This window comes from Bos grunniens, chromosome 2 (genome assembly GCF_055505025.1).
Source record: "Bos grunniens cultivar Pamir isolate PY7600 chromosome 2, Bosgru_T2T1.0, whole genome shotgun sequence".
NCBI classification, from domain to species: Eukaryota; Metazoa; Chordata; class Mammalia; order Artiodactyla; family Bovidae; genus Bos; species Bos grunniens.
The window spans coordinates 23062348-23089562 of NC_141166.1; the positions used below are offsets into that span (position 1 = coordinate 23062348).

General features: G+C 40.4%; 1 protein-coding gene across 4 annotated transcripts in view; it reads right to left on the reverse strand.

Annotated features, from left to right (window-relative positions):
* NYAP2 (neuronal tyrosine-phosphorylated phosphoinositide-3-kinase adaptor 2) overlaps positions 1 to 27215 on the reverse strand; it is a 324463-nt gene that overhangs the window by 105927 nt on the left and 191321 nt on the right. For all 4 annotated transcript variants that reach the window (XM_086365602.1, XM_086365612.1, XM_086365628.1 and 1 more), the window contains one exon: positions 16923 to 18014. In XM_086365602.1, the coding sequence (XP_086221728.1) occupies positions 16923 to 18014 (1092 nt within the window). The remainder of the gene's footprint in view (positions 1 to 16922; positions 18015 to 27215) is intronic.

Below are 27215 nucleotides of genomic sequence, written 5' to 3' on the forward strand. Positions count from 1 at the left end.
ACCTAAAGAACTGTTGTGACATAAGCCAGGAGGGTCAGCATGCACAATGCAGGGGCAAGGGAGAAAGAGAAACAGAGCCTTTTTCTAAAATGTTCAGTTCTGAATGCTTAGTTCTACTATTTATGTCTTTGTAACAATACGTGTTTATTTATTTGACTGTGCAGGGTCTTGGTTGCAGCACGTGGGATCTAGTTCTCCAACCAGCGATTGAACCCAGCCTCCCTGCATTGGAAGTGGGAAGTTTTAACCCCTGAACCACCAGGGAAGTCCCCAAAATGTGTTTTTGATTGCCAAAGCTCCGCTCAAAAAGAACCCTCTCCCTTAATAAAGGGGTCCCTCATCTTCACTTGAATTATTAGGTTTTATTGTTCAACATTTGGGGAAGGGCATAGCAACCCACTCCAGTATTCTTGCCTGGAGAATCCCATGGGTTGAGGAGCTTGGTGGGCTACAGTTCATAAGGTCACAAAGAGTCGGACATGATTGAAGCGATGAGCACGCAGGCATTGTTTGACACTTCAAAATAGACATGCCAGCACCTGGAATAGTGCCTGCACAGAGTAGCTATTTCATAAGCATTAACTGAATGAATGAAAGACTGAGTGAATGTGTATACATGGTTAAAACACTATGTATTAATAGCACTGAAAAGAATGAAATACTTAGGAATAAATTTAACCAAGGAAGTAAAAGATATTGTACACTGAACACTACTACCATTAATTTTACTAGCTCACTCCACTTTAGCTTAGTATTCTAGCTTAGAACTCTGGAATCTATGTGAAGCCAGCCAACCCTCCACTTCCATCAGTGACCTCTTCTATGGTTTCATGTTGACACTTGGCAGGAACTTATCTGATCTTTCATAGAAGTCCCTCTCCAGATGGAGACCCACTGTGCTCTTCCATACCCCAAGGGACTATTGATCCTCTGCCTAGCTGGTTTTGATTCCTGTTCCTATTTCATGCCCTACAATTCAGATCTTTAACATACTAGTCTTCAAAAAGTTTTGTCATATACCCTGGATTCTTACTTTCAAAATTGAAACATAGGTGTCTGAAGACCTTATTCTGGTGGATTCGATTTTGCTTTTCTGTGGATTATATTTGAGTGCAAGTGGGGGCCTTTTAGACCTTTCTTTCCCTTCCTCAGTCCCAGATCTAGGGGTTTCTGCTAATTTGAAGCCACTATAGACATATCTGACACAGGAGCTCAAAATCTCCCAGGGGCACAAAATGCAGGTCTGGCTCCACTTCTCTGACTCAATAGCTTCCACGGTCCTCTCTATTCTTAGAAGGACTTTTAAAATGAATAAAAAAGGAGAGAATGCTGAAGCCCAAGGAAACATACGTTTTACACCAGCCCGGACGATGAGCTGGCCTCCTTAAATGTCAGCTACTCATAAGTCTAAGTCATCCATTGATTTCACATGGAAGTAGGTCAGGACTGCTTTTAACTAGCGGAGCCTCACGCTGCAGGTTTCATTTAGCTATGTGGAGGGAATATTCAAAGTTGATGTGAAAAGCAAACCTCTGCTTAATTAGCATCTGGATAAAGACTTTACTAGGGAAGCCACGCCAAGTTAATATAAAACGAGAAAATCAACAATGAAGTCTTTCGACAGCTATTTTTGTGTCTGTAGCCTTTCATTTATGAGACGTATAGGGATGGTCACCTCATGCTCTGCCTACTGATGCTAGTTAATCTGTTTTTTGGGGTTGGCATTATTCCTCTATCTGTGGTTGCACACATGTTTTTATACAAAATTTGTGTTTCTTATTGCCTTTTTTCTGATTTTTTTTCCAAATGCTGACCTTCAAATCATTTGCATGTTGACCAATCACTTTGGAAGGAAAAGAGATTCTTTTTGAATCTGCTTAGAAACAACACTTCACATATCACCCTGCGAACAGTCCTCCATCCATATACTAAATATTTTTTTTTTGTATTAAACACTTTGAGTCTTTGGCTTCTACTCATTCACTGGTTAATATTAATACTTACACTTTTTTTGGAAGCAAGATTTTTATTTTAAATTCATAACCAGGAAAAGAAAAATATTCATTACATTTGAAAAACACATCCACAACCAAGTTATACTGAATTTTTTTCCTCTGTGAAGAAACCATCTTTCACAATCATGTTGCCATGTTTCTCTGCCCTTTTTTCAATGAGGAAGAGCTCTTTGTTCTCAGCACTGTTCTTTCTTGGGTCAGGGTAACTGTGCTCTCTCAGGTGTGATGTCTCTCCACCCTCCAGCCTTAGATATCATCTGGCAACCCTGAAACAACTTGCCTCCAGAGGGAACGTTCTGCCGACTGCTATGTGCTCCTTTACATCAGGTGTGGGATCCACTTAAGATGTCAGATCCTTTACCCAAACCGAACTGAAGAGAGTTGTGGGAACAGAGTGGACTGCCTAAAAGTTTAATTCGTTTTGACCTTGCTGCATTTTTTTTTGTATAAAATATTTATTTTCCCCAGATACTTAAAAATCAAACAATCACCCCTTAGACCTCTGCAGCTATTTATATTTTACGAAGTCTTTTCTAGAACACATTTTTTCTTTCATTTTACACCATGATCCTCTGAGATGAATATGAAAAAGCTGATACTGGGAGAATTTGGCTTGCTCTGAAAGAACAACTGACCCCATGATATCTGATTCCTGTCTCTTTTCCATTTATATATATTAAGTGATCCCCCTCCCATCTACCTTGAATTATACCAAGATGGCTTTTTAAGCTGGTCAAACAAAAGGGTTTTTAAGAACAAACGAAAGTATAGAAATGAAGATTCATTCTAAAACTCCTTATCATCTTCTAGAAAGTAGATAATAAACGCGCTTCACTTCCCTGGTGGTTCAGACGGTAAAGAATCTACCTGCAGTGCAGGAAACCCAGGTTTCATCCCTTGGTCAGGAAGATCCCCTGCAGAAGGGAGTGGCAACCCACTAGAGTATTCTTGCTTGGAGAATCCAATGGACAGAGGAGCCTGGCAGGCTATGGCACATGGGGTTGCAAAGACTCAGACACAACTGATGCAACTTAGCACACAGCACACACATAGTCTTTCCACTCAAAAACGAATCATTCAATTGTAGAGACTGGACACACATTCATTCAATTTAGCCAGTCATTTGATCATTCAAGGAACACATATTGACAAAAATGTCCTCTGTGCCAGAAAATGTGCTAATTGTTCAGGTGCTGGGAAAAAAAAAAAAAGACTGACCACTATGTCCTGACCATTTAGTTAAAAAGGCAAAAAGGAAGCTGAATGGATAGAGTTCAAAATTAATTGTTAATACGGACATCATATTGCATGAGAACCAAGAATGCCCTCAGATGGAGGAATTAAGAATATCAAATGTTCTGTGATGTTTTCTCGTCCAAAAGAGGAAAGGTCCAGAGGCCAGTGAGGAAGCCCTTAGTGACTCTGGAGTGAGCAGAAGAGGAAGCCAGCTTGTAGGAAATGAAAGATGGCATGGGAGATAGGAAATGAAGGCAGCAAGTAAACATTCACTTGAATGTCTTGGCCATGAAAAGAAAATGAGTATCATGGCTGGGTGTAGAATCTAGCTGCTTTTTCTGAAACATAGATGGACAATTTTATTATCATTTATATTCACTGATCACAAACAAAGCATGGTCTAGAAGTCAAAGTGAGTTTTGCAGGCTTCGAGTGAGATTAGCAATCAATCAAAGAAGGATGACTCTCAGGCAATCTGTTTTAATTTCTTAGATTTAAAAGTTCTTTTGCACAAAAGCTTGGTCAAATTTCTTTGACAAAAGCCTTTCATCATTTTGACAGAGTTCTCTTGTCCTTAATCATAAGTAGTTAATAACTTATCAATCAAAAAATGAAAGAGGTAACTTTGAGATTCAAAATCTGATAATGTAAAGAGAATAATGCTTTGTTTCAGCTCTGATCCTTCTGTTGGGGGGTCCTAACATCTAAAACTTTTCCCAGTTTCCAAGTTCCTAGAAATATTGATTTCTTATTTGTGTCACGGGAACAGAGACCACTTTAGAATTACCCACCCATAGCAACATGGGTCGGAGAAGGCAATGGCACCCCACTCCAGTCCTCTTGCCTGGACAATCCCATGGACAGAGGAGCCTGGTGGGCTGCAGTCCGTGGGGTCGCTAAGAATCGGACACGACTGAGCAACTTCACTTTCACTTTTCACTTTCCTGCATTGGAGAAGGCAATGGCAACACACTCCAGTGTTCTTGCCTGGAGAATCCCAGGGACTGGGCAGCCTGGTGGGCTGCCGTCTATGGGGTCACACAGAGTCAGACATGACTGAAGTGACTTAGCAGCAGCAGCAGCGACATGGGTGGATCTAGGATTGGACAATACACGGATACCCACAATCTTTACTTTATGATTCTATAGTTTTACTATTCTTTTTCTTTCTCAATTTAATTATATCAGTTCCATCTGTAACAAGGGCACAGATGCAAAACATTTTAAAAAATGATATATTTTTGAATGTAACTGAAATTTGACCAGAAGAAAATCTGGGGAAAGTATTCTTTCTGCCTTCAATTGTTACAAGACTATTCCAGACTTCTGTATTTGAATTTTTTCCTTTCAGTTCATATGTTCGGGGTGTATCTGGCTAGACAGGATATTCTGCTTCCAAATCCATGTTACTAATCCTCCCTCCTCCCCTCTTAGATTCTTTATGGCATTTTTACTCCTTTCATTTGGGAATAGCAATAGCCCAGATTCTTCAGTTGATTGGTTATTCTACCAGGAGTGGAACATTTAATTAACCCAGCTCCCATCAACTAACAACAATAATGAGTTTGCTTCAGCCGAGAAACACCATGCACCACTACAGACACTTCATTAAATTCAGAATTGCCATCCATTTATTGAATTCTGAAAATTGATCTTTCTGAAAATTTAAAAAAAAAAAGCTTTTCAAATATTTTATAATTTAAACAAATTCTTACCTGGAAACACACTCATTTAAGACCAGTGGTCCCATAATAATAACTCCCTTGGTTTACGCAATGCTTTTTCACCAAGGAGGTAAAATGACTTAGCTGAATGTGTTCTTATTCTCTTTACTATTTGAGTTCAATAATGCATAATGTTAAGCAGATTCGAATTCCTCCTTTAAGATGTTAGTCTCTGTTATTTCTTCATGAAAAATGCATCTCTCTATCTCCAAATGTTGAGACATGATCAATTTTTCTCAGCTATCCATTTGTACAGGAACTGGTGATGATCTGACATCTACAAAATGACCCACATTTAAATGCTTTATGGCTATAATCTTTATATCTTTCCCCTAATAAATCTGCCTAGAATGAAATGGGCATTCTTTTAAATAGGATATTTAAGTGCAGAAGCAATGAATTTAGCATTTAGCATAGTTCCTTTTTGGCTGAATGACTATATTGATTTCAGTGTAGAATTTTCTAAGTCATAGGATCTGATTTTTTTCTCTTTTTTTTACTTAATGGTCAAACATTTCTCTTATGGCTTTTGTTTCTTCAATAGCTCTCTCAAGTCACTATGCCTATTATTTCAACAAGTTCAATAAATACTTATTCTGTATCAACTTTGGGAAAGATTGCATTGAGCCAAGTGCTACATGAAACAAAGTGATGAAAAGGTATGGCCCTTGATCTCCCTAGCCATATGTGTTAACGAGGAATAAAACAGAAAAAAAAGCAACTTTACAATAGGTCAGAATAAGACACATACCATTACAGATGTATAGAATGCTCCAAGAATTGAAAGAGAGATTATTTCTAGACAATAGCATAAGAAAAAGTCAATGAAGATGCAACCCATGATCCAAGCATTGCTGCTGCGGCTGCTAAGTCACTTCAGTAGTGTCTGACTCCGTGCCATTAGACTTTGTTTTATGGAGTTACTGGAGGAATCCTTTCCGCAAGATAAAATAGCATCAGAAAGAAAGCTTCAGAGGCAGGAAGTGGTCATTTGTTTGGGGATCTACAGCTCATTCAATAATCCACAGATGTATCAAACAGCAGAGCCCAAAGAGATTCACAGTTTGAGCACTTAATAGTCTCATCTGAAAAGTGAGAAAACTAAGGCATTAAGAGATGAACTGATTGATTCAAAGTTGTCAAAGCGTCTTAAATGGTTCAGCCAAGAAGAAAACCATCTCTTATGATGTCCAGGCCCTGCCAAGCCTTCTAGATCATATGAAAATGTAGAACACATGTGAGGAACTATGTGACTGATAAGAAACCCTTTATTGTTGATGTTGTTTAGTTGCTAAGTCATGTCTGACTCTTTGTGACCCCATGGGCTGCAGCATGGGCTACAGCTCCTCTGTCCATTATCTCCTAGAGTTTGCCTGAATTCACGTCCATTGAGTTGGTGATGCTATCGAACCATTTGTTGCCTACTTCTCCTTTTGCCCTCAATCTTTCCCAATATCAGGGTCTTTTCCAAGCTCTTCACATCAGGTGGCCAAACTATTGGTGCTTCAGCAACAGTCCTTCCAATGAATATTCACTCTACTTTTACCTACCATTTAATTTCTCGTAGATGTCAAACTGTTGAAAACACATGATATCAAATACAAATCAGAAACTGAATTTTCTGTTTGAGATAATTCAACAGAAGAAAAGGAAATCAGTCCTAGTATACTGAATACAAACTAAGGAAATCCTGGCTTAAAAAAAATAGACTAGATTAGCTTTATGTCTGAATTGAAAATGTTTCTGCATTTTTTAAGCCTAAAGCAGGGAGGGTTCTTCTTAATGGAGAGAATTGCTGATTAAATTGCTGACAAGAAATTGCACTTAAAGATTCAGCAGCCAGAGAACATAAACATGGGGAATAAACATGTCTGCCTGCATCAATCAAAGACAGCTGCAGTCTACTCCCAGAAAGGTGAGCAATTATTTATGAAATTATGTCTTCTTCAGTGATTCTATGTTGCAATCCTAAGAGAAACTGAATGAGGAAAACAGGTAGTGTCATGGTCCCATTAGCCAAGGAGTCACATGCATTTTCAAAATCAAGGGATTTTACTTATATATTATTTAACCTCATCATCTTGAAAAAAATTGTTTAACTTTAAAAAAAATAATAATTAAATAGGCCAGTGTGTTCTTGAAGAACTGCATGTGTGTGTGTGTGTGTGTGTGTGTGTGTTTAAAGATTGGTGTCTGATTCTGCCAAGTACACATTAACGTAAATCTGAAGAGAAAAGAAGTCAAGCCAAGAAGCATTTTACAAGGGCCTCTTTAGGAGATTTTGTTTGTTTGTTTCACTAGATCATTTTCTAGGTGAGTGATGCTAAGGCTCTCATTGCCTTTGGGCATTGGCTGATTTTTTTTTTTAATCCATGGAGTGTTTTTTTTCCTCTTGGGGCAGCCTTGAGCCACCAAGATACTGCTTAGTTATGGACAAGATGCAAGGAAGTGTGGGCAAAAGCCCTATATTTCTGGAAGATGAATCATCTAGTTGGTAGCTCAGTACTATAAACCTCTCAGCCCAAAGAAACAAGCCCAAGCATCCCTAAGTTATGCTTAAAGGCATTGAGATGAGTGCTCATGGTCTCTCTGCCAGGCCATTTAGGTGACTGTGAGGCCCACTGGGCAGACCACAGTCCTTCAGTGACAGCTCAGAGGCCTGGGGTCCAGAAAATCCCTTCAGAGTGACTGCTGCTGCTGCTAAGTTGCTTCAGTCATGTCCGACTCTGTGTGACCCCAGAGACAGCAGCCCACCAGGCTCCCCCATCCCTGGGATTCTCCAGGCAAGAACACTGGAGTGGGTTTCCATTTCCTTCTTCAATGCATGAAAGTGAAAAGTGAAAGTGAAGTCGCTCAGTCGTGTCTGACTCTTAGCGACTCCATGGACTGCAGCCCACCAGGCTCTTCCATCCATGGGATTTTCCAGGCAAGAGTACTATAGTGGGGTGCCATTACCTTCTCCATCAGAGTGACTAGGATGATCCAAAGTGAATTTTGGAGGGTCCTGAAAAGGTTTTCCTCTCCCTTCCTAAGCTGATGACAAATATGAAGTGGTCCATGTCATTTAGGTATAGATCCAGCTTTATCTTATCCAGCAGATAACTCTGGGAGCAACAGCAGTATGAGACATTAGAGTTTTTGATGGTAACTGGTGTATTTTAAGGAAATTGGATGGGAAAGTAATTGGGGAGACTGACAAGTATAGATAAAGTATCATTAAGACCAAAAACTCTGAAGCCAAATAATCTGGATTCAAGCCTTAGATTTACTCCCTACATGACTCTGGGTAAGCTATGCCTCAGTTTCTCCTGTCTTTAAAATGGCAGTGTTAATATCACCTACCTCCTAGTACTGCAGTGAAGGTGGAATACAAGTAAGAGGCTTAGGACTCTGTATGGCACAGAGGCGATGGCATAAAAGCAAGTCCATCCTACTCTTGTTTCGGAAGCATTCTGAAGGACAAGATTAGGGCTGCATTCTTTCCCTGAGTCCTCAACACTACTTCTCGGATGAATTCCATCGTACTTAGTTCATGTTGAAATCATTTCTGAGGCAAACCTGTTTGAGGCAGAAACATTTCCCAAGAAGCTCATCACCTCATTTCCCCATTAATATTGTTAGCTCTAACTACTGAGATGCTTGGCCCAGTTATGACCGTTAGACCTCCTCCTTGCTTTCCTCATCCCCTCCAGTGCCCCAGAAGGAAGACCCCCATTCTCCTGTTCTGCTCTCCTACATTGGGTGGATTGTGGCCTGGGGAGCCTCCCTAGATAGCACACCCTTGTTGTGTATCATGGCTCCATCTGTGGGTACCATTCTGCTCTGTCTAGCTCTCCCCCTTAAATGGTCTAGACCCATCTAAACAGACCTCTGGGGTGAAGACTGCTGTTGGCCTGAGTCTCAAATTCTCCTGACTGTATAACCAACAGAAACAACTCCTTCCTGAAGCAGTTCTTAACAGTGGTTCTCAAATTTAAGAGTCAAGAAATTCGGAGGAAGGAAATGACACATACAGATGAACTTATTTGCAAAGCAGAAATAGAGATACAGATGTAGAGAACAAACTTATGGATACCAGGAAGGGGAAGAAAGGGATGGGGTAAATTGAGAGATTGGGATTGATATATATACACTATGATAAAATAGATATCTAATGAAAACATGCCGTATAGCACAGGGAACTCTACTCAATGCTCTATGGTGACTTAAATGCAAAGGAAATCTTAAAAAGAGAGAATGTATGTATACATACAGCTTATTCACTTTGCTGTACACAGAAATTAACACAACATTATAAAGCAACTATACTGCAATAAAAATTTTTAAAAAAAGAAGAAATGACACATACCTGGCATGCAAGAAGGTTTTAAGAACAAGAATGGATGTTTTTCACACATCGTGCACTGCCTGATACGCTGTTAAACTCTCAAGGTCTCCAGAAGAAACTGGAAGTAGTGAAATTGTTTTCCCTGCTGGTTCAATCAAATGACCCTGACTGTCTTTTTTGGCAAGCTGTCAACTAATCAGTAACTCACTTAAGGAAAGAAAAACAATATTCACTCATTTCATGTTATCTCAGTTTTACTCCTCCCTCCCTCCTTTCCTTTTCCCCTCCTGTGTTTATTAGAAAGCAAACTCAAAGCATTGATGTATTACAGGTTTCTCTTGGACACAAGTAAATAGTGTTGATAATATTTAGCCATATACCCCTGAGTTATTGTTGGATATTAGCCATAAATATTCCCAGAGAAGGGAATCACAACCCATTCCAGTATTCTCGTCTGGAGAGAGAGACAAGGGCTGTCTTGGGCTGTCCATGGGCTCCTCCTCCCATGGACAGAGGAGCCTGGAGGGCTAGAGTCTATGAGGTTGCAAATAGTTAGACATGACTGAAGCGACTTACCACACATGTACAGCCATAAACATTACTGAGGATTACCAAAAAGTCAAGATCACAGGCCCAAGCTCCAGAATTTTTCATTGAACAGGTCTATTTATGATAAAGCCCAGGAATCTGTATTTTTAGTAACAGGCAGGTGAAAATAATGCACGAGGTCCTTTGCCCACTGTACTTTGAACGAGCTAAGGATATTCCTGGGAGCACGTCTCCACAGTCCTGGCCTGAGGACATCATCATAACCCAGAGGAGGGTTCAATTTTCCTTCTGAGCTACTGGAAGGAGTCTTGCTAAGGTAGAAACCAGTTTGAGGCCACAGTGTGGGACTCTGAGCAGGAGGGCAATCAATAAACAGCAGGAAAAGAACCTGACAATGATTGTAAAGTTTAGATTAAGAAGTTTAGCAGAACCTATAGGCTCTGATCTTGCCATACCTTCTGGAATTCTCCTTGATATATCCTCAGATATCTCTTCAGCTGTTCTGCATGCATGCTCAGTCGCTTCAGCTGGGTCCAACTCTTTGCAACCCCATGGACTGTAGCCCACCAGGCTCCTCTGTCCATGCCTGGATTCTCCAGGCAAGAATACAGACTGGGTTGCTATGCCCTCCTCCAGGGGCTTCTTCCTGATCCAGGGATTGAACCCACTTCCCTTATGTTTCCTCTATTGGCCAGTGGGTTCTTTACCACTCCTAAATGCCTTTGGAGGATTTGTATGTTCCAAAGGTTCCAGGTTTTACCCTTCAACACTGGCCAGGTAGCTTCTAGTCACCATGCAAATGGAAGTTCTACTCATAGTCAGCATGCTGGGCAGTGGGCAGTAACAGGCTGAAGGCTCATTCCCCACAGTAAATGCGAGATTCAGGCTCTTGGGTTCTCTTCCCCACCCTTCCCCTCAGCTTCTCTGTCCAACCCACTTTTTGTCAGTCTCTACTTTCACAGGAATTAACAGGAGGGAAAAATAAAGTCCTTAGCTAGTGTGCTTGCCAGATTTTACTAGGAAACAATATTTCCAATGGGCTAAACAAAAGTGTAAGTTAACATTAGTTTCATGTTTCCCAGGACAGCTGAGTTCTCAGAAAGTGGACATCCCTGACCATCTCAGTCATGAATCTGAGAACTTCATCCAAGACTAAGCAAATGGATTCATGTGGCCTTTGAAAATGAAGGTCACAAAGTCCCTACACTGCAGGTCAAGCACTTAAGTTCGATGAGAGGCTCCACAGACAAGTTTGGATATCTGGTTTCTTGGTCCAAAACTGATTAATGATATGATAATACAATGAGGAAAAGCACAAAAGGAAAAGAGGGAAGAAGGGGAGGGGAGGAGAGGCCAGATCCATCAATAAAACCACCTGCAAGCCAGAGCAGGCAGGAGAACCACAAGAGACAGAAGAATTTAAGTGAATTTAAATAGTAGAGCTATAGAGGACTAGTGAGCTCTACAACCTCAAATAGTCCCGCTGGAGGAGACCTCAGTGTCACAGTTAATCTATCAGTACTGTCACTGCTACTACAAATGACGGGACAATGATGGCCACCCCTGCGTGAGGCCTCCCTTGCTCAGGCCATCTTGCTGGACACGTGTCAAGTGTTAGCACACAGTACACATGCAGTGCTGATCACAACAGTGACCCTGAATCATAAACACCCTGACATTCATATACCCTTCCTTTTTCTTTAAAATGGGGTACTATTCACATACAACCTTCCAAAATCATTGTTTTTCTAATTTAAAATTATGTTTTAATTAAATAAGTAAGAGTCAATTGGATCAGCTGCTTTGCCTGCAATGCCTAATATTTTAGGAATCACTTGACCTCAGTCTACTTAAACAATGAAAAAGGCATGTGTATGGGAGGTGGAGGGCATGGGGTTATTTTGCTTGTTTGATGGTGTGGGGTTGTTGTTGTTTAAGAAAGTGAGTGGAAAGGCAAAAGTTATATCTGATTTCCAACTGTGTGTCATCAGACCCAAAGGACATATGTATATCTATAATTGTAAATATGTAACATAACATCCAAAAGTCTTAAAAGGGAGTCTTATTAAAGGGGTGGGAAAATAAATAAATAAATAAATATATATATGAATTGATTGATATTGGATTGATTACCTGGTTTGACTCCTGGCTCGGGAAGATCCACTGGAGAAGGGTAGGCTACCCACTCCAATATTCTTGGGCTTCCCTTATGGCTCAGCTGGTAAAGAATCCACTTGCAATGCTGGAGACCTGGGTGCAATCCTTGGGTTGGGAAGATCGCCTGGAGAAGGGAAAGGCTACCCACTCCAGTATTCTGGCCTGAATTCCATGGACTGTGCAGTCCATAGGGTCACAAAGGGTCAGACATGACTGAGTGACTTTCGCTTTCATAGGCTTCCCCGGTGGTGGCAGTGGTAAAGAACCCGCTTGCGAATGCAGGAGACACAAGAGACGTGGGCTCAATGCCTGTGTCAGGAAGATTCCCTGGAGGAGGGCATGGCAACCCAGTCCAGTATTCTTGCCTAGAGAATCCTATGGACAGAGGAGCCTGGTGGGCTAAGGTCTGTAAGGTCACAAAGAGTTGAACACGACTGAAGCAACTTAGCACTCATGCAACAGTACCGGAAGAATGAGCTTGCATCTTTCTTTTTCTTTGATCTTTCGTTGACCCTACTGTGTTTCAGTGTTTCTTCTCTGGTTTTCTGTGCACCTTGTATGTGCTTCATTGCTTGGCACTTACATTTGTTTATGTGACCACTTGACTTGCTGTGTGCATTTTTTGTGTATGCTTCTTGGTGCCTCAGTATTTTTAATTTATTGCTTCTCTTTGCTGTTTCATGCTTCTATTTTTTTCTTTAAAGTTTCTCTTTCCACTTTTCCACTTTTAACTTTTCTATTGCATTTTGTCCCTCAAGTATACCATAAATTTAATTATATCCTTCATTATGCCTCATACATTTTCATAGGAACATACATTCATGCACTTATATTAAATATAGGCTGAACTTTATTTTTAAAGGATTTATTTGAGGGGATAAAAGAGTTTTCTTTTTTTCTTACTTGATTCTGGCTAATAGTTTCTATGATTCAGGGCTTTTGATTTATTAAAACAAAATAGCCTATTCATGACCTAAGTGTTCTAGATTCCAATCAAAGGATATATAGAAAAAGAATGTGTAAAAGGAAGATAAAAATGATAAGTAGAAAATTCACCACAAAGCATATTTGTATTGGGTTGACCAAAAGTTTATTCAAATTTTTTGGCCAATGCAATACTTCACCTACTTCTCATATAGACAAAGAAATGTGGAATAATAAAATACAAGTTAATCACTTCTAACATGTTTGCTATCTTCTTTATCAGTATACAGGTGACATATAGTGGCTCAGATGGTAAAGAATCCATCTGCAATGTGGGAGACCTGAGTTAAATCCCTGGGTTGGGAAGATCTCCTGGAGAAGGGCATGAAAATCCACTCCAGTATTCTTGCCTGGAGAATGCCCATAGACAGAGGAGCCTGGCAGTCTGCAGTCCCTGGGGTCACAAAGAGTTGGACACAACAGAGCGACTAAGCATATAGCACTACACAAATTTTAAAAATACTAATAAGAACCAGTTTACATAAATTTATCATTACTATGCTCATGCATAGTTAAATAACAAAATAATGCCAGATCAACTAGGAAAAGCATACTTCTGAGTTTAAAAAAAATGCTTCCTAAAAAAACATGCTTCAATTAATGTGAAGGCTGTATTTAGAAAACTGTGAAGCAAAATGAAATTGATTCATAGTCTAACACTACTGTATTATTTTAACTCTTTCCTATTTCCCAATCCCCATCAATTATTATAAGCCTCTAAGATATGAAATTATTAAATTAGGTATATCTTTTAGAGATTATTAAAAATAAGAGTTGAAGGGATACATTTTATCTGACATAGCTTTTTAAAGCCAAAAGATTATATTTGCTTTGAATTGAATATCAGAATATTAGCAAAATGAACATTTCTAGTGAAGGCAATGGCACCCCACTCCAGTACTCTTGCCTGGACAATCCCATGGACAGAGGAGCCTGGTGGGCTGCAGTCCATGGGGTCGCAAAGAGTCGGACACGACTAAGCGACTTCACTTTCACTTTTCACTTTCATGCATTGGAGAAGGCAATGGCAACCCACTCCAGTGTTCTTGCCTGGAGAATCCCAGGGACGGGGGAGCCTGGTGGGCTGCCGTCTCTGGGGTCGCACAGAGTCAGACACGACTAAAGCAACTTAGCAGCAGCAGCAGCAGCAGTGAAACTTAGTGGGGTATGGAGCACAGAGATACAAGTCTTACTTTTATTTCTGAAATGCAAAAAAAAAAAAGAATGTGACTCAGGGGTCATGAATGGTATACTACTTCATATCATTTATCCTGTCCCCGTGTTATGGGCAAGTGTTTACAAATCCTATCTGTCAAGAGGGAAGCGGATAGTTGTATCACTGAGGGCAGCAGTAACTGTAGGTAAACTCTCAGCTATCAACACTTTTGGATCTCTATTTTGAATTACAGGATGATTCTGAGAGCCCCTGTGATTGTGTTAAAATCAGACAGTGTTTTTCTATTTTCTTCCTGAGTCAAAAAAAGAAAAAAATGGCATTGGATTACTCATTAGAAATTCTGTGTGCATTTTTCCTCCCTTCCGTATGATAAAGTAAAACATTGGAATTGATATAACTCAGGGCATGACCTTTCTCTGAAGAGCTGATGCACAGTTAATAACATATGGAAAGGAATTTCATCCTCAGATCTCTAAAAAGCTATAAAGAGCCTAGATCACTTTTCCATGTACAAGCTTGGTTTTAGACGCACACAAAGCTCGTTTTGGAGTTGAATAGGAAAGTCTGTGACATATAGCACATAGTCTGATTCTAACAGATGGATTTTTCTTGAAATAACTTCATTAGTTAATCACTTTTTTTACATATACTTTTTCTAGCTAATTGGTATAACTGCCAGCTGGAGCTGTTAAGAAACGTCCAAAGAAATTGGTAGGTAGGGGGAACACCGGCTAATTTCACCAATTCTAGGATTAAACTTCTACTAATTTCATACTAACCAGTATGTACTTTGAGAGTAAAATCTTCTCCATAATTTTTTTCCACCTTTTTCCAAAAAGCTTACTAGATCTATGTTTAAACCAACTCAATTATCCGGAGTTGAAGACATGACAAAAAGACAAGACGCCAGAAGATGAGCCTCACAGGTCAGCAGGTGTCCAGAATGTTACTGGGAAGAGCAGAGAAATAGCTCCAGAAAGAATGAAGAGGCTGGGCCAAAGCGGAAACAACGCTCAATTGTGAATGTGTCTGGTAGTAAGAAGTTAATGTTTCCATCAGTCTTTCTGATTAAAGAGGAAAAAGATAAGTTGCTTATAACCACTAATGAATATTAATTATCTATGGAATTTCATCACCATCTTCATCAGACATGCTAAAGAGTTCTTTTCCTTTAAAGAATTTCTAAGTGTAACTGCATGAATGCCTGTGTGCTCAGTCACTCAGTCCTGACCCCAGGAACTGTAGCCTGCCAGACTCCTCTATCCAAGGAATCTTCCAGGTGAGAACAGTGGATTGGGTTGCCATTTCCTACTCCAGGGGATCTTCCCGATCCAGAGATTGTAACTATGTCTCTTGGGTCTTGTCTCCTACGTTGGCTGGTGGATTCTTTAGGAATCCTATGGCATCATTTGAGATGTAAATAATTACGTTTCAGCTTAGGTGCCATAAGACATTTTTAAATAAAGGAAAACAGTGTAATTTGATGAAATGAACATTGAGAAAACTGGGATCTGTTTTGACTTTACAAAATCTTTACGTAGTGATTTGGATCTCACAAAAGGGTTAGTCATTCAGAGAGAGACAATCCCTAGTCTTTGAAATTCAGTGGTAAATATCATGTTCCCCACCCATTTATCATTAACAATCTTTCTGTAATTTATGTGTTGATAGATCTAGGAAAAGTACCATAGGAATAAGATGCTAATTACCAAGGGCTTTAAAAGGGAAACAGCAAGCCTAGTCTAGTTTAGCAGGAAGGTAAGGATGTAGCAACATGGAGTATGCGGAGAGAATAATTTGTTGTTTTTTAAAAAAGTAATAATTCTATTCAAATTGCTCTCTTTCCAGTAAAGGCTTTCTAATACAGATTTGCTCAAGCAGTTTTTAATATAAGGTCATTTTAACACTTACCAATTCCATGTTTGAATGTATAATTTCCTGCCAAATCAAGACGTACCTAAAAATTTTTATACTAATATGTTTTCTTTGTTAGACTTCCAGGGGTCACTTAAATTGAGATCTTACCCTTCATTTTAAATTTAAAACCGATTCCTCTTTTTAATATGTTATATTGTGCAGACCGTCACTTTCAGTTCTTTCAGAACACACTAGTTCCTTTTTTGTTTTGGCAGCTTAAAAAAAAATGACACAAATTTACTACTTCGAAATTCTAGAAGACAGAAGTTTGAAACGCGTTTCACATGACTGAATTCAAGCCTGTAGGCTGGGCTCCCATTCTTTCTGAAGGTCTAGGAGAGAATGGGTTCCCTGGACTCTTCCATGTTCTTGAAGTTTCCTGATTTCTTGGCTCACAACCCCCTCCCCCATCCTCAAAACCCGCATGTTCATCTCTCTGACTCAGACGGCCCTGCCTTTGTCTTTCACTTATAAGGACCTGTAAGAAGGCAATATTTCCTTTGGTATGCTGAAAATAAAATCACGCATCTGGAGCTTTCAACTAAAAGGACCAAAGCTCACTTTGTTGCTGTGTCACTAAGTCCTGTCCTCTGCGACCCCCTGGACTGTAGCCCATCAGGCTTTCCCAGGCATGAATACTGGAGTGGGTTGCCATTTCCTTCTCCAGGGGATCTTCCCGACCGAGGGATCGAACCCGAGTCTCCTGCATTTGCAGTCGGATTCTTTACCGCTGAGCCACCTGGGAAGCCCCGCCAAGCCCACATACCACGTGCCTTATCTGTACATCAAGGGCTTCCTTGCACTCAAGTCACAAAGGACAGCGTCCGTGCACTTACTCTCTGCAGGTTCTTTAGAGCGGCGGCCGCTGGACGACTTCCTCAGCAGGCTGCGCCCCGAGGTAAAGAGGCTGGTTAACTCTTCCAAAGGACTCGTGGGGGTTCTGGACCGGGAGCCGCTCGGAGCCGAGCCGTAGGTATTGACCGCGGCGTTGACCATCTTGCTCCCGTCTGACACCGGTCTGGGGGTGGAGTGAGGCACTGATGGCGAGCTCCTGGAGAGGCTGCCCGAATGCACGGCGTCGTAGGGCGGGGGCCTTTTGAGGCTGAGCGGGGTCAGGGACCTGCCCATGCTGACAGGCGATGGGGAAGCGGAGTGACTTTTGGGGTAGCCGTGCGGCGACTGCGTTCGGTACAGAGTGGAGGGCGGGGGAGGGGACGAGGAGAGCACGGAGGCGGTGGGAACCGGCCCCAGGGCTCCAGCCTGGTCTTTCTCCAGTTTCGCGTGGCCGGAGGCATGCGATGGCAAGGAGGATGGAGAGGCCCCGGCCTGCTGTTTCATGTAAGACACGTTTTCCAACACAGGAAGCTTGGTGACCTCCAGCGGGGTGAGCGGAGACTCATCTGAGTTGGGGGAGCACTGCACCGGGGCTGGGGGGAACACCAGCAGCGGGGGTCTATGAGACAGCAGGTTGGGAAAGGGCGGGGGGATGTCACAGAGCAAACCCTTTGGAGTACATGGCACTGAGGACTTGGCCAAGTCCAGGTCAGGCACCGTGGGAGTAGCACACTGCGAAGAACAGCTGTGATGGTCGAGGTCACATTTTGAGTCTTGGCCTAGATCGTCAAAAATGGGGTATTTCATTTCTTCGTAGACGGCCTCACTCTGGTCCTCATCGTCCTTCCGGAAGTCTCTGAGAATGTTCCCCACCATCTCAATGTACACGGGCTCCTCTTCCTCGGGGTCCCCTGCGGGGCTGCTGACTTGGCAGAGGGAGGAGTCCCGCGGGAGTGAGGTCCTCCTGGGTCCGTGCTTTTTGATATACGTTTCATCAAAAGATGTGCTGAGCTGAGTGTTCGGGTTCCGTTTTGGTTTGGGAGGAGGAATCTTCTTTGAATATTCATCACTGTGGGGTCTTGGCTTGGTTGACACTAAAAGAAGAAGAAGAAAATAGTAAAACAGATGAGTACGATAGTAAAACTTTCAGATATGACTTGCAGGTGGCTTTCCTACTCTAATGAGAAGGAAATGGCAACCCACTCCAGTATTCTTGCCTGGAGAATCCCATGGATGGAGGAGCCTGGCGGGCTACAGTCCATGTGGTCACAAAGAGTCAGACATCACTGAGCCACTAACACTTTACTACTCTAAACTTATGAGGGAAGGGATAACCTGAATCATTTCTAGATGGAGGCATAGACTAAAACTCCAACAGAAATCAAACATTTCAATATTTAGAAAAACATGATGTGAAAACCGTAGTAATATTTATCTTCAAATTAATATTAATAATCCAACACTGATAAATGCATTTAGGCCAGAACTCTTCACCACTGTCTTAGAATTTCTAAATAGAAACTTTTAGATGACACAAATTGGATAAAAACAATCACATATTTGATAAAAATCAACCTCCACCAATTAAGCAACAAAGAAACTTAAGGGGAAAAAAAAAAAAAAAACACAGAGTTTCTGTTAGAACAAATGGTTATAATAACACCATGGGGACTGTGCCCTTTTAATGATATGGCTATTACACATGATCACATCTTGTTTTCATTTGGGATAAAAATGTTCCAGCCTGCTAGATTTAATCTCTGTCTTGGTTCAGACAAATAACTTTTATACAGATGGGGCTGATACATCAGGGGAAATTGATGTGAACATCTTATGAGGCTAGACAAGTTAATCTCCAAATCTCCAGGTAGTGTTGATTATGGTATATTCTGTTTTTGTTCAGAAGGTCTCTCATGCTATCCTAAATGCTGTCTTGGAATGAATTTATTGCCCTGACACATCAGAAGCCCCTAGAGAGTTTTACAAGAGAATAATCCAGAGAATGATGTGCAAGCTTCAAGAATAACTTCTGGAAACTCACAATAGATGTGCATACAAGTATATTCCACAGCCTGCTGGAAGTCCTCCTTGGAATGGAGCATAAACTTCTGACTCCATCCAGGAGGGCCAAACAGGCAACGTGTCTGTGACTGCAAACAATTGTTTAGCATGCAGGGAAGGTGCTGGAGTCTTGTTATTATCTCATTATTGCATTGTGCTGATACATAATTATAATGATTATCATTTTTATCCAATGTGGCAGAATGTAGTTCATTGTGGTAAGTGATAGCATACAATGTAAGTTGACAGTGTAGTTTATAGGTATAAACCTATGAGAAAAGAGCAGACTTCTCTACAATTTGCAGCTTGAAGGGAGAGGAGGTCTCAAGGCACAAAGCAGGAAATACCCCAAATTTCCTTAGTTTTGTTTTTCAATTAGTATAACCTGTGATACAGAAAGTCTTCTAAAACTTACTATAGGAGAACCAAGTGCTTAAAGTTTATTTAGGTGGCTTCCCTAAACATCAATCATACCTTCTGAGAAAGAGAACCCATCACATACTCTAGCAGTGGCTATATTGCTCACTTCTTTTCTAGGTCATTCCTGCTTTCAAATATTCTGCTCCATTGTTCCCATGATGATTTTTTTCACTCACTACAATCAAACAGCTTGTTGAAGGGAAGTTTCTTAATATTACGTAGACTTTTCCTTTAACTTACAGTAGGAAAAAACTAGATGCCGTTTCCAGGGGGGGTGATACAGCAGTAGAGCCTTTTCATGTCAAATAAGAAAAATCTAGGGACATAATGGGATGACAACGACCCAGAAGATTCTTTAGGCAGGACCCAAAGTGACTAATAGTTCCTCTCTGTATCTCCTACTGGTAATACATTTTTATTGGCTTTGAAATCTACCATGCATGCTCACTTTATATGGTTTAAATAAATCATCAAATTATATACAAAAATCTGGGCCCAAATAAAGTAAAACCATAAATTAATGAATAAGATTGACTTTGAATTGGAAGGGACTTTGAAAGAGCCAAGACTTAAAAGTCCACCCAGACTATTCTTCTGTAGCTTGTTTCTTGCCATCTTCCACCTCAGCTTGTCATCCTAGACTGCATAACTCACCCTCTAGGAATACTTGCCACTGAGTATTGAGTTATAGGGATTGAATGGCGTGGGAAGTGGCAAATCATTCTGTAAATTGAGGGTTAATCTAAAGTTAGGAAAGAATGTGTATCCATGAGATGGATAACTTCATAATTTAAGAATTATCATACTTAGAATAAGACTTTCGTTATTCTGTTTCCTAAATTATAACTCACTGCTGGGTTTTTTTTCTTCTTTGACCTTCCTCTAAATTATAATACCAACATAGACTTCGGTAGTTGTGTGGAGAGAATTAACAGGACAAGCAGAACACAAGCATCTACTGAGCCCAAACCTAGGTAGAAACACTGCATTGAGGGAAGACTGCAGCCCAGGATTCCCAGGAACATAGAGGTCAGGGTAGAGCTGAAAGTGACATGATATTCAGGGAAGTAGAAGCATCAGCCTCTTCCCTGGAACCAGCATCCCTCTTCCCACATAGATTAGAATGTGGCCTTTGGAACAGGCAAGACCAACGCTTGGGTTGCACTCAAAATATAAGCAAATGACACTAGTTTTGTTTGCCAAAATAAACAGAAAAAAAATGAAATAAAATAAAGACCCACCATGTCTATGAAATAATGGAAGAAAGAAAAGGATTCTATTCTATAACACAACATAGTTAGAATTAAGATAACTGTTCATTTTGAGGGCTTCCCAGGTGGCTCAGTGATAAATGATCCACATACCAGTGCAGGAAATGTGGGTTTGATTCCTGGGTCAAAAGATGCCCTGGAGAAGGCAATGGCAACTCACTCCAGTATTCTTGCCTGGGAAATCCCATGGACAGAGGAGCCTGGAGGACTGCACTTCATGGGGTCACAAGAGAGTCAGACATGACTTAGCGACTAAAAAAGTTCATTACGAAGGAATTTAGATAATTTATTTGTACTGTGAGGACAACTTTAATACCAAACCAAGTACACATATTATCTGACAAGGGGAATTACATATGTGACTCTTGTGATGAATCTAAGGTAATCAAAATTGACAGTTGCTATGGACTGAACGGTGTCCCTGGCAAATTATTTTCTTGAAGTCCTAACGTCCAATGTGATGTTATTGGAGGGAGATCCTTTGAGTGATAATTAGGTCATGAAGTCATGAGGGCTGGGTACTACTGATGGAAGAGATTAGTGACCTTATAAGAAGCATCACCAGAAAGCATTTTCATTGTCTCATTCTCTTCACCATGTGAGGACATAGTGAAAAGATTGCCATCTGCTAGGCAGGAAAAGTATTCTCAGCAGAAACTATGTTAATACCTTGATCTTGGACTTCTGCCCTCAAGAACTATGAGAAAATAAATATCTGCTGTTTAAGCCACCTAGTCTGTGGAATTTTGTTATGTCAGCTTGAGATGACTTAGAACACAGAATACTGATTAAAACTAGATCTGATAGACAGAGTGCCTGATGAACTATGGATGGAGGTTCGTGACATTGTACAGAAGACAGGAAACAAGACCATCCCAAGAAAAAGAAATGCAAAAAAGCAAAATGGCTGTCTGGGGAGGCCTTACAAATAGCTGTGAAGAGAAGGGAAGCGAAAATCAAAGGAGAAAAGGAAAGATACACATTTGAATGCAGAGTTCCAAAGAATAGCAAGGAGAGATAAGAAAGCCTTCCTCAGTGATCAATGCAAAGAAATAGAGGGAAAAAATAGAATGGAAAAGACTAGAGACCTCTTCAAGAAAATTAGAGATACCAAGGGAACATTTCATGCAAAGATGGGCTTGATAAAGGACAGAAATGGTAGTGACCTAGCAGAAGCAGAAGATATTAAGAGAGGTGGCAAGAATACACAAAAGAACTGTACAAAAAAGATCTTCATGACCCAGATAGTCACAATGGTATGATCATTCTCCTAGAGCCAGACATCCTGGAATGTGAAGTCAAGTGGGCCTTAGGAAGCATCACTATGAACAAAGCTAGTGGAAGTAATGGAATTCAGGTTGAGCTATTTCAAATCCTAAAAGATAATGCTGTGAAAATGTTGCACTCAATGCACGAGCAAATTTGGAAAACTCTGCAGTGGCCACAGGACTGGAAAAGGTCAGTTTTCATTCCAATCCCAAAGAAAGGCAATGCCAAAGAATGCTCAAACTACCGCACAGTTGCACTCATCTCACACACTAGTAAAGTGATGCTTAAAATTCTCCAAGCCAGGCTTCAGCAATACATGAACCATGAACTTCCTGATGTTCAAGCTGATTTTAGAAAAGGCAGAGGAACCAGGATCAAATTGCCAACATCTGCTGGATCATGGAAAAAGCAAGAGAGTTCCAGAAAACCATCTATTTCTGCTTTATTGACTATGCCAAAGCCTCTGACTGTGTGGATCACAATAAACTGTGGAAAATTCTGAAAGAGATGGGAATACCAGACCACCTGACCTGCCTCTGGAGAAAGCTGTATGCAGGTCAGGAAGCAACAGTTAGAACTGGACATGGAACAACAGACTGGTTCCAAATAGGAAAAGGAGTCCGTCAAGGCTGTATATTGTCACCCTGCTTATTTAACTTGTATGCAGAGTACATCATGAGACACGCTGGGCTGGAAGAAGCACAAACTAGAATCAAGATTGCCGGGAGAAATATCAATAACCTCAGATACGCAGATGACACCACCCTTATGGCAAAAAGTGAAGAAGAACTAAAAAGCCTCTTGATGAAAGTGAAAAAGGAGAGTGAAAAAGTTGGCTTACAGCTCAACATTCAGAAAACTAAAGTCATGGCATCTGGTCCCATCACTTCATGGGAAATAGATGGGGAAACAGTGGAAACAGTGTCAGACTTAATTTTTCTAGGCTCCAAAATCACTGCAGATGGTGATTGAAGCCAGGAAATTAAGACTCTTACTCCTTGGAAGGAATGTTATGACCAACCTAGACAGCATATTCAAAAGCAGAGACATTACTTTGTCAACAAAGGTCCATCTAGTCAAGGCTATGGTTTTTCCAGTGGTCATGTATGGATGTGAGAGTTGGACTATAAAGAAAGCTGAGTGCCGAAGAATTGATGCTTTTGAACTGTGGTGTTGGAGAAGACTCTTGAGAGTCCCTTGGACTGCAAGGAGATCCAACCAGTCTATCCTAAAGGAGATCAGTCCTGGGTATTCATTGCAAGGACTGATGTTGAAGCTGAAACTCCAATACTTTGACCACCTGGTGTGAAGAGCTGAGTCATTTGAAAAGACCCTGATGCTAGGAAAGATTGAGGGCAGGAGGAGAAGGAGACGACAGAGGATGAGATGGTTGGATGGCATCACCGATTCAATGGACATGGATTTGGGTGGACTCCCCGTGTTGGTGATGGACAGGGAGGCCTGACGTGCTGCAGTTCATGGGGTCGCAAAGAGTCGTAGACGACTGAGCAACTGAATTGATAGATTGAATGAAACACCCTATAATGTTAACACTCAAGCACCCACTCTTTCATCTTCTGGCATTGTAATACTTTAACAAGCTTTGTTACTTTAAGAATTAATATAGCTCTTTCCCAGTCTTTTGGGCTTCCCTCATAGATCAGTTGGTATTATTTACCAATCTGCCTGCAATCCAGGAGACCCGGGCTCAATACCTGGGTCAGGAAGATCCCCTGGAGAAGGATATGGCTACCCACTCCAGTATTCTTGCCTGGAGAATTCTTTTGGATGTAATTTGTACCTTCCCTTCCCCGATACTCCTCAACCACTGAAGCCACATTAGAGAGCATATTAATGCTGAATACAGAGATGTTGATCTAAGGTACCCACCAAGGAGCATCCTTCCCCGCCCACTGCTTGTTATTCTGGTTCTTCTCTATCTGATAATCCAACCTCTGATTTATGCCAAGGCACATGTCATGCTATTTAATGAAACCCACTTTCTAGATATTCTTTGATTTCTGTTGTTGCTTCCTGTGGTATATAGACTCTCTGCTCCTCCACTGGGTTGTGTGTGTCCTCCTTCCCATCACCGAAAGCAATTCTCCAGCCATCCTTGTCTAGAGAATCCTTCATTGTTTGGACAAGCTTCTTCCCTCCCCCTTTCCATGTATAGTGAAAAGAGCCTAAGGCAAGCAGATTCATATAATTCAAACCCACTTTATTTCCTGCTCCTCTTCCTTTGTTTGATTCAAATCAAGATGAGAGTATTGAGGATTATTTAGTGAGTAAAGCAATAAGTAAATTACAGCCAATCAGGATGAACAAACAGATTCATTGCTTCAATATCAGGAGAATTTTATTCCAGGCAATGTCTGGTTCCCATTACACATCCCCCTTGCAACCTTATGGTTCTCTCTGAAAAGTCAGAAGAGGGAATGATTTCATCTCTAATGAACTGATTTTTCTCTGCATTTGCAACTTATCATCTGGTTTCACCTTATTCCAAGTACTGAGTAAATAATTCATTGAGCAATGAAATTTTGTTTCAGCTGTCATATATGCTTTGTTTGTTTGCTTACCAAAAGAAGGAAAAGACTGAAATTTTTAGCAACATTGTCCCATGATTCATTCTAGTTTAACATCACTCTAGAGAACTAAAAATTAACTAAAAATTCATGTTTTAAAAATTATTTCTTTAGAAGGTGTTAAAAATAGTTTTGTTCTATATACATAGATGATGAAATTCTACTAATAAATGATAATAAAATTTGCATTGCAGATTTCAACATTTAACCTAATTCCACCATAATAAAAAGGTGACTTTTACTGCACTTGAATGAACTGTAAATTATTTCTAATAAGACCAAAGATAGAAGCAGTGATCCCTGTTCAGCTCCAGAACACAACTTTATGCTTAAAATAGTATAATGACAGTAGCATTGAATAAGCAGAAAGTGACATTTTTGAAGTGAAATATCTGTGCACAAAGATTATGTATGGCTTTCAGTCATGCCCAAATGATCTGTCTTTCACAGTTAATTTTGGAAATTCACCATGTCCCTTGTCAAACTATCCTGAAATATTTTTTCCTTATTAAAGAAAGAGTAATGAATAACCACACTTTAGTGTCTATGCATGTTCTTGATGCAAGAAGTGAGAAAAGAGACAACACAGGTGAGTATCTCCTCTGATGAAAAGTCCCTTTGATCACAGATTCCCAGAATTTGAAAGAGTCTTAGAGATTATCCAACCCAAACTTCATATACTACTGATGAAGAAATAGAAATTCCTTATCAACTACTTAAAAAAATCTCAAAGTCAATTCAATCTTTTATACCTTTTAAAACGAAGGAAAGGAAAAAAGGGAAAAAACTCTAAAATTCCTTATTTTGTATATGGCAAAAAGTATCACTTAGAAAGGTTGTCCTCATGCATGCTATAATGGCACTATTGGGTGGTTTCGTTAAAGAGGTATACTTAAATAGCTCTGGTTACAGAATTATATTTAAATAGGTCATTCAAACTGGGAAACAAGTGTCCAGTGAACAGAAGTTATGGCCAAATGACAAGATACTGAACTGGCTGATTCTAGAAGGTGAGAGACACATTTCCCACTTTCTGTAGAATTCTGCTCACAATAACTCTCTTTTCACAACTCAGAATTTCAGGAGTTTTAAGAATATTTTTATGTTCACAGTCACAACCCCCATAATAGAATCCACAAAATTGTTCTTTTCTTATTTTGTTTTATTTTTTTAAATGAAGGTGTTTATAAAGGGATGGGAGTTACAAATACTCTTGGTTTGTTACAGTAGGACCACAAAAGTGTGAAAATATACAAAAAGGATCAGATTTAGAATTGTAGTGTTTGTGCTATTTGTACCATCCTAGATCTGCCAACAATGAAAACACAAGACTCAGATCAAAGTTTGGATTGAAACAGTGTTAAGACATGGAATTGGCTCACGACTATGGTCTTAAAGTTGAGTGGGACTGAGAGTCTTGGCTTAAATTAGATACAGGGCATTTCTTGTGAACAAGGAAAGATGACTTGGAGGGAAGATTTAAGAGCTCTTAATTTTTCAGAGAGAAAAATTACAGAACCCAAACTGGGGAGCAGAACTGGGCTCTAATCAATAAATTCTTCTGGAGACATCACTTTGCTGAAAAAGGTCCATCTAGTCAAAGCTATGGTTTTTCCAGTAGTCATGTATGGATGTGAGAGTTGGACCATAAAGAAGGCTGAGTGCCAAAGAACTGATGCTTTCAAATTGTGGAGTTGGAGAAGACTCTTGAGAATCCCCTGGACTGCAAGGATATCAAACCAGTCAATTCTAAAGGAAATCAACCCTGAATATTCATTGGAAGGACTGATACTGAAGCTGAAGCTCGAATACTTTCGCCACCTGATGTGAAGAGCCCACTCGTTGGAAATGATCCTGATGCTCGGAGAGATTGAAGGCAAAAGGAGAAGAAGGACAGCAAAGGATGAGAGCATCACTGATTCTATGGACATGAATTTGAGCAAACTCTGAGAGATAGTGGAGGAGAGAGGAGCCTGGCATGCTGCAGTCCACAGAGTCAAAGAGTAAGATATAACTTAGTGACTGAATAACACCAAGAATAGGAAGAACTGTACCATATGTACACAACTGGATTCCCAAATTGCTATAACTTCTATGTTATAGCACTAGTCACTTAATTGCAGTGACTTCTATGTGCCTCCAATCCCTACTGTTCTGAACAAGACTGTACACTGTGGTTTTCCTGCTCCTGAACTGCCATCCTGTGTCAAGTTTTGTAGGGCAGATAAACTGGACTTTTAATTCGAAGACCTCTGCATATGACAAATTGCACCCAAGGAACTATAAGGCCGTGATCTAGATGATGAAATCCTGGATTGCAAGCTTATGGTATAATTCAATGAAACTTTTGGTCAATATTTGATTATTAAAAACAATGGGACTAGAAGGCAAGTTGTGATAGATAGGCTTCTAAGAAAGCCACACTCAATTCCTCCCCTCCTTGTATGCTTTCCACTTCTCAGTAAGTAATCTACGTCCTTCTCAAATCGAGGCAGGCCTTAACTTACCTTGACCAATATAATGTGGCAGAAGTGATAATGTGTCTTGAATATAAGAGAACTGACAGCTTTCACTGCCTGTATCTCAAAAGCCACTGTAAATTGCCATGTAAAATCTCTTAGACCAACATGCTGTGAAGAAACTCAACGCAAATATGTGAAGAGACCACCTGGAGGAGAAAGACCAC